The following is an 8170-nucleotide window of genomic DNA, read 5'->3' as shown; positions in this document are numbered from 1 at the left end:
TTCCTGGCCACTGCCTTCAGACCAAGGAGCACCCCTTCTCCAGGTCCCAGGGCTCAGCTTCATCTGTGCTGCTGCGTGCCTGGCAGAGCAGGGTTGGGACTAGAGCCCACAGCAGTAGGAGCTGAATTGGAGCCTCTTCCCCTCGGGGTCCTCCCCAGACACAGGGGAGCCCCGAGAGCACAGGGCTTTAAATCCTTCAGGCACTGACTCTGGCTTGGATGCCTGGTGAACAAGAATAAGTGCCTTCGGGTGGTCCAGGAAGACAGCTGCAGAAGCCACACTAACAGTTTAACCCTGGCAGTGCTACCCCTCACCCCAACAAGCCAGGCATTCTCCTAGGGAATGCAAACTCATCCGCGTGTCAGCCTGAGCCAGACCCAAGGAAGAAGCCGACTCTGCTGCCTGCCCTGGACTGATCTTAAAGGGCCAACTTGGGGAATCCCTGCTTCTAGGGTATCTGTGGCCCTAGCCAAGGCTGGGAGGGAAGCCCGCAACCTGTCCCCTGCCCCCCCAGGACCAGACCCAGTCCCTGGCTCTGGCAACACTCTCCCCTCCGGTTGGGTAAGTAATGCTTTAGGTCTGGGATCAGCCCTCATGCAGCCGTCCTTCTGTCTGCCCCTTTAGACTCCAAGCAGAACGGTGATGCCAGCGCGGTGCTGTCAGACGAGGAGGGAGCCGGCCTCACCCAGCCCCTGGCCCCCGCCCGCACCCCGGAGGAGCGCCGGGCCCTGCGACGCTCTGGCACCCGAGACAGAAACAAGAAGGCAGCTGCCTGTTTCCTGCTCAGCGCTGGGGACTTTGCCTGCGCCGATGGTAGTGTCCGGAAAGGTATGGCTCCCCAGGCTGGGCAGGGGGGTATCCCCCACGGAGCTGAGTCTCCCCAGTGTCCCCCATGGAGCTTGAGGTCCCCTCCTCCTCTGAGGCCATGGACACCATCTCCTCTGCCTCGGATGTGCCCTCGCTTTTAGGATGGGTCCCCTGATATTCCAGTTCCCGGATTAGAAAGGCCTGCAGCATCCCCAGAAGATACAGAGCCCCCTGGGTGCCCATGGGGAAGACAAGTGCTAGAGGGTGAGGGGACCCCAGATCAAGGCTCCTGCTGCCCCCTCCATTTTATTGCCTCTCTTCCTCTGGTTCCTGCAGTGGTCTTCAGGCCTGGCTCCTCATGGCCATTGCCAGCCTTCCCCTAGGCCTCCCTTAAACACAGCTCAGGCTTCCCCAAGTAAGTAGTCCTGGGAGATGCCAACACACTCAGGAGTCAGGGTAAGAATGGGGTGCTGGTATGAGGTCTTCAGAGAGCCTGGCTCAGGCCCCACCTCCTCCGTCCTGCACTGGGGGTTCTGCAGCCCAAATCTGCAAGCCCCTGAGATGGGACTGTTCACTCTGGGTAGAGCCAGAAGGGTGACCAGGGGGAGGGGTGGACAGGGAGAGTGGGTCCCCTCTGAAGTGTGTTCTGAAGGCTTTGGCGAGTTCAAGGGAAGGCTGAAATGCCATCAGCAGACCCCATGCAGAAGCTGGTCAGTGGAGCTAGGGATTCCTGGCCTGAAAAAGTGGGACTGAAATGATTAGGGATGGTTGAGAGCCAGTCGTGGCTGAGAGCCAGGGCTCTCAAGGCCAAGTGTCCCTTCTGTCCAGCTCCTCGTCACTTTTTTGCTTTTCCTGCCTTGTCCCTGTGACCTGATCTCTCTAAACAGCCTGCCTAGTTTCAGGATAAACCCCAACTCTCCCTGGAAAAAGCCCTTCCCTGGGTTTGCAGGCCACTTCTTAACTAACCTTCTTTCAGCCCAACACCCCGCCGCCGCTTCCCACCATCCCCAAACCCCAGACCAAAGGCAGGTTGAGTGAGGCAGGGGCAGTGGCTGCTGTAGGAATAGCCTGTGATGTCTCTGTCCCCCCAGGGATGTCCCTTGGCCTGCCCAGCCCAGGCAGCCTCCAGGGATACCTTCCCAGGCCCTTTCCCTGTGGCTTGCTCAGCGCCACTGTCCCCAAGGGATCCCCAGGGCACCCTGACCCTAACCAAGACCTGAGAGGTATGCGTCCTGCTTTGCTGGGCACGTGTCCTATTGGGTGGCGGAAGCAGGAGCAGCAACCTGGAACCTGGAGGTGGCCCGGAGGCTCAGCTAAAGGGCTGCAGATGGACGGTGTTCAGACTTCTGACACCCTCTTCTGTGTTCTTCTGGTCACCCCTGGCCTCTGTGTATAGCCCACTCCTTGGGCTCTGGATGTGCCTCTCCCTCCTGCCCCCACCCCAAACGTGCTGTGGCTTCCACTGTGTCCTAGTTCAGACCCAGAGTCTTGCTCTGGCTGGAGCATGCTAAGTGGATGGTGTAGAAGGTGGGGTGAAGGGGACCCCACCCCCTATGTAGGACTTGAGCAAACAGAACTGAGTCCTGATCACCCCTGTTTGCATCCAGAGTGGTGAGGGGCTCAGTGGAAGGAGTGGTGCGCAGGAGGCTGTGAGATTGCAAGTCAGAGCAGGGACCGTGAGGGCCTGGGGAACAGGTCCCAACTGAGGAGGAGACTGTGTTGTGTGCACGCATGGGGCTGGGGAGCCTGCGTCCCACCACGTCGTATCTCTCTGGCTGCTTGTGGGGCCCGGCTGCTCTATTTTCAAGATGCCTCCACACTGCTTCTTGGCAACAAGCATGTAGCTCAGCCAATTAGAGTGACCTTCGAGAGGGAACAGGTGGGTTGCTGGGAAACAGGCCCTGCTAAGCAAGCGTGGCAGTTAGCATCGCCAAACTCCCAGTGCGCGCTCGGCAACTTTCCCTGTGCCAGACCACGCCACACGTCTCTGCACTTGGGCTACATTCAGGCCCAGGAGTGAGTGGGCCCAGGCCTCCTCCGGCCACCAGCACAGACCCCATGTGACCCTGTAGGTGCATGTGACTGAAGGTAAACTCCCTGGAAGGAAAGTGGTGAATGCTAATTAGGGCGTCTTAGGGTTGAGCAAGGAGGGTACTGAGGGCTGTAGGGGCTTCATGCAACTGGAGGGAAACCTACCTGGAGACAATGATAGGGCAAAGGTCAGCTGAGTGTGGGGCCCAGGGGTCCATCCAGAGACCAGAGAAACTCAGGGAGCCTTTCCCAGGGGGACCAGACCCTTCCACCCAGTCCCGGGGCTGCCCGCCCTGCAGGGTCCCTGGAACGTGGATCCCATGGAGCATCTCAGGCAAGGAGCTGTGCCCCTCTGACCCACGTGCCTTTTCTTCACCAAGGCTGTGAAAAGTCCCGGAGTCTAAACAGCACAGCAGGAGCTGCTGGAACCAGTCTGGGGCTATCTCAACTGGCATCGCGGTACAGCTCACCCTACCCTCCAAGAAAGCTCCTGCTCGCCCACCCCTTCCACCCCCTCACCAGCCCACCCCCTGGACACTCAGCCCCATAGCTGCACCCTTGGCTCACCCCGCCCCTGGGCGCACGTGCCCAAACAGGCATACTCACATGCCTCCAGCCCTCGTTCCTCCTGGGGCCTGCGGAAGCCAGGCAGGATGCAGGAGAATTCAGGCCCCCAGGCCTCTCCTCCACAGCACCCAGCTCCCCAAAATGTCCAGCTCTGGGACCTGAGAGTGAGGGAGAGATTACTTGCAGGCCTTCTATCCCGCTCGCTCCCGTCCTGAGCTGAGGGTGCTGTCACCCCCAGGACTGTGTCTCTGGGCCCTGCCTCCCCCGCAGGGTCCCACCTAGATCACAGCAAATGCATTTCCATCCCTCGGGGCCTTCAACCAGTAACCAAACAGCCTGCAACTGAACATCTCTGTCTGTCTGTCTGTCAATCCCACACCCAGACCGGCCAGGAATAAGGCTGTCCCCTGGGGCATCTCTGCCAGTGTGTGAGGGCTTGACTCCTTGGGGGAGCGGTGCCACCTGATGTTCCCCAGCCCTGCCATGGGGTGCAGGTGGGCGTTCCTAGAGTCAGAGCCCCAGGATTGGCTGCGGAGGCGCGGGGATGTCCTCCTCTCAGGGTGGCGCCCAGCAGCGGAGCCCAGCATCCCATCTGCACCCCGAGCTGCAGTATCACTTGCCACGCTGCTTCCCCGACAATTCTTCCTCTGCTGCTCCCTCCAGCTCCCAGCCCTGCCTCTGAGTCACCTGCCGCTCCCACCCAGCCTCTGTGCTCTGTATCGCTGCCAGAACCGGAGACTCATCTAATTTCTATAATTAAGTGTATTCATTTACCTAACGAGCCAGGGAGCACAACAGGTCTGTGAGTCATTGAGTGAGCAGGGGTGCACCCTGGGCAGGGGCAGTTGAGGGGAAGTGTAGGGACTGAAGCCATCCTGCCCCCACCAGCTCCCTGACGGGCAGCCTGCCGCGCCCAGGGTGGGCCGAGCCGCAGGGGGCCCCTCCCCAGCGCACCAGCCAGGCTCTCCAGGACCTCCTCAGCCCAGGAACTCGGAACACCTCAGCCAAGACGTTGCCTGTTTCACCTGATGGGAATTAGACCTGACAGCGGAGCCATGTGCCTGGCAATTTTTAGAGTCAGATTATGCAACTTTGTCGAGAGAATGACTAAGGAAGGTCCATGTCTGCTCCTTCCAGAGTGGGCAGGGATAGGTACCGCCAGACAGCATTTTGGGACTTGGCAGGAGGCTGGGGACTCTGGAGGCCACCCCAAAAGGTGAGCTGGGCGGAAAGGTCAGACCGTTTCATGGGGTTGCAGGGGTGATGAAGAGCCTGTTCCAGGAACATCCCCATTTCAGTACCTTCTTCAGCCTTGGGCAGACACAGGAGTATCCCTTCCAGAAAAGTCTGTTCAAGGTGGGTCCTCGGCTCCCCCAGCCCTGCTGTGGTCTGTGGGGCCTGCCTCCTGCTTGCTCTCAGAGTGACGAGAAGAGCTGAGAAGATACAGGGGCATCCATGCCACTGCCCCTCAGAAGGGGACACGGACAGGGAAGCCCTGGAGAGCAGGATGGGAGCAGGGCACCTTCTACCCTTCCAGCCCAGTCTGAGAACCCAGCTTCTCTTCTGGGAGGATGGGTTCGGTCCTGCTCCTGCCGGGCTCCCTGGTGCAGGGGTTCTGGCTCTGACACGGACACAACGAGCTGGGTGTCCGGTGTAGCATGGGCACCACAGCTATTTTCTCCTCTCACTTGCCTTTCTGGTTCAGGGAACCGAGGCGGCTATTTCTGTGGCAGCCCTCAAGTTGTCAGGAGCCCAAGTTTCCACGGCACCCACCGCCTCCTTCCCTCTCTTCCCTCCCACAGGGACGGGCATGCTCACGGCACCCCCATGGTGGGCACAGATGTCTCTGGGCGACATGATGCAGGAGTGCCAGGCTGGAGCCCCTAGTGCCTTGGGAGGTGGGCTCCCACACACCCCTCCTGTCTCTCTGGCTTCTGTAGGGTTGACACAGGATTGAGTGTGAGCTGACGGGAGAGCTGAGTAGGCTGCCTGCCCCAGCTCCTCTCAGGGCCCTCGGAAAGGGCAAAGTGAGCCCTGGAGTTTACAGAACCCCAGTGTACACCAGGCCCTGCCTGGGGAGGTGGCTGCCTCAGGAGAGGGCTCTCCCTCCCACCCACAATCTGAGAGTGCAGTTTGCTTTACCTTGGATCTGGACCTGGACCTCCACCCATTACTTTGGCTTCTAACAGCCTTTCCCCTGCAGCTGGGGCCCAGCCGCTACCCGTAGAGCAGGGAAGCAGCCTGGTTAGGAGTCGTTACCCCTCCAGTTTGTACCAGGGCTGCTGACAACCCTAGAGGCCACTTCTCAGCCCCCAGGGCTTCTGAGAGGGGTGGCTGGGAGCTGGAGCCAGAGGGGAAAGTACCTGTTCAGCCCAGAGCCCAGACTGCATGGGAGTCAGAGGGGAGGCTGCATAACAGCTCTGGCTGCCCTTTCACAGAGCTTCCTGGAAGACGAGGGCCTCCTCTGCCCTGGCCAGAGAGCATCGCCTTCTCTGGCATAATGCCTGCCCCCACAGCAGCCTCCTGCCTGCCCTACCTGTGCCCCAGTTGAGAAGGTAGGGGGAGGGAAGGCCCAGGCCACTGCCGTCCCAGGCTGAGGAGGAGATGCCGAGAAGGGCTCGCTGAGGGGTTGGGTTTCCTGCTGTCTCTCCTGAGATGGGCACAGTCATCCTTCCTGACCTTCCCCTTCAGCATTCACCCTCCAGCTGCTGGGACACTGTTCCTGCCAGACTGAGGAAGGGGACTGGGCATGACACGGCAGCACACTCAGGAGCCTTCCCCACCAGCTCCCTGGGACAATGGACTAGCCCCAGGTGGTAATGGCAGATGGACCTATGTCAGGGGGGAGCACAGGCTGGGCAGGCAGCAGCCCAGGTGTTGGCCTGTGGGCTGTGAGCCACCACCCTGCCAGGAACCTCTCCCACTGCCTCCATGCCAGGCTGCAGAGCTGTGGTCCCTTTTCCCACCGCACTGCAGCTTTGAGGACCTGAGGTCTCCTGGTTCCTGGAGCTCATTACCTAACAGGCATGGAGATAAGCTGTAACATCACCTATGGGTCACCGTGGCCCAGTGCTGGGTTGGCAGAGGGGTGATGAAGGGCTCACCCCCTTTCCTTCCTGTCCCCACTCTTCCTGGACCCTTAGCTCTGGGCCCCGCTCCAGCTCCGCTCCTGGCCTACTCCTCAACCTACCGCCTATAGGTCAGCAGCTGCCTTCCTTCTAACATCTCATTCTTTGTTTCTCCCTTTCTTTTGCTGAACTCCTTACCCACCACCTCCCCCAAGAAGGCAATGTTGAGCCGAACGTGTGTGTCCAAGTGTCTCACACCTGTGCTCTTTAAACACAGAGACCTGCCAAGATGCCCTCTCGTCCAACTATGCCCAGGCTGAAGTCCTCACCCTCTCTTAAAGCGGCACCAACGTGAGAGAGACAGGCAGACAGACAGAAAGCCAGAGGCTTAGGGCAACTCTGGAACCCAGGCAAGAATCTTTCGCTGGGAAAGGCTCAGATAACCTTGATTGCACAGGACTGATGGGAACCCTCCCACGTGACCCTCGGGGCCCAGAGCCATTGGGTCTGATGTTCTTGTTCTGTTGTACATTGAAGAGATATATATGCACATATAGTGTCTATATTCATACATACTATACTACTGTGTGTAGTGCATGTGCTCTTGGTGGTCTGTCTTCTTCGTTAGGCTGTGTCTCCCCAGGCCCTCGCCCCACCCCCACCCTCACTCCCTTCCCCTTCACTGATTCCTTGTTTCTGCTGAATATGTGTGTGTGAATATCCCAGGAAAAGTGTACCTGGGAACTGGCAGTCCAGCTGGGTGGTCCCTGGCTAGACTCTCCCTCTTGGGAGTGTTTCCCCTGTGGGCCAGAGGCCTGTGGAAGGCCAGGTGCCCCCTGGGGTCACTGCTCCACTAGCCTCAGCCCATCCCAGATTGGGGCTCTACCTCCCACCCCACGCCCCAGTTGTTGGGGGACTTCCCGGGGCTCCTCTGCACCTTCTTCCACTCCTCTCTCCACCTTCCCTGTGTCCTTGACTGAGGGGGTGTTTTGTCTTTTTTTATTTCTGGTTTTTTGTTCTGTCGCCTTCGTCCGTTTGCTTCCAAAGATGCTGCTGGGCGGACGGGCAGGGAAGGGGTCTGTCTGCCCATCTGGCTCAGGGGTCCGAGAAGGGAATGCTGCGGGCGAGCGGAGACCAGTGGCAATACAGTCCTTCCTGGCTGGTGGCCAGAGTATGCGTGCAATAGCCGAGGCCAGGTCCCCCCTTCGACCTTGGCCTCTGCCCCTGCATCGGCCCTCCCTCCCCACTCCCAGCCCGCCCTGCCCCTCCCTGGTGTTGGTCGTCCTTTTCTAAAGCTGTCCCCTCGTGTGTCTGAGGCATGCCTAGGCTGGGCCCTGCCGCCCTGTCTGCATGCCTTTGACTGTCATGCTGTGCTCAACCCCAATAAAGACATCTGGAGCGTCCTGCCATGCTCGCTGTGTGAGTGACTGCCTCCGCCTCTCCTTTCTGTATCTGTGGGGACTTCCCCGGGCTTCCCCCCATCAACACCTGAGAAATGCAACGCACTCCTAACCCGCCCCCACCGGGAATCACCAGTGCAGCCCAACCCCTGCATTTAGAGCCAGACATGAATGCTCGAGATGAAAAGTGATCTGGCCAAGGTCACGCCAAGAGGACTAACCTGGGACCCCGGGCTTCTGGGCAGTGATCTCCACTGCTGCCACCGCCCCACCCCCACCCCCAGCAGTAACATGGAA

At 59.7% G+C, this 8170-nt stretch overlaps 1 protein-coding gene across 2 annotated transcripts in view; it reads left to right on the top strand.

The window, feature by feature from the left end:
* Nucleotides 1–7904, top strand: part of KCNC4 (potassium voltage-gated channel subfamily C member 4) — a 23854-nt gene extending 15950 nt beyond the window's left edge. Inside the window, exons 3-4 of one of the 2 annotated variants that reach the window (XM_007449295.1) lie at nucleotides 625–828; nucleotides 6751–7904. In XM_007449295.1, coding sequence (XP_007449357.1) covers nucleotides 625–828; nucleotides 6751–6812 — 266 coding nt within the window. In that variant the 3' untranslated portion in view covers nucleotides 6813–7904. The other variant, XM_007449296.1, reaches the window with a different exon arrangement.
* The last annotated feature ends 266 nt before the right edge of the window (nucleotides 7905–8170 follow it).

The sequence above is a fragment of the Lipotes vexillifer genome, unplaced genomic scaffold (assembly GCF_000442215.2).
Source record: "Lipotes vexillifer unplaced genomic scaffold, Lipotes_vexillifer_v1.1 scaffold393, whole genome shotgun sequence".
Lineage (NCBI taxonomy): Eukaryota > Metazoa > Chordata > Mammalia > Artiodactyla > Lipotidae > Lipotes > Lipotes vexillifer.
The sequence above is the reverse complement of the archived record's forward strand: the minus strand, read 5'-3'. Positions and strand labels throughout refer to the sequence as shown.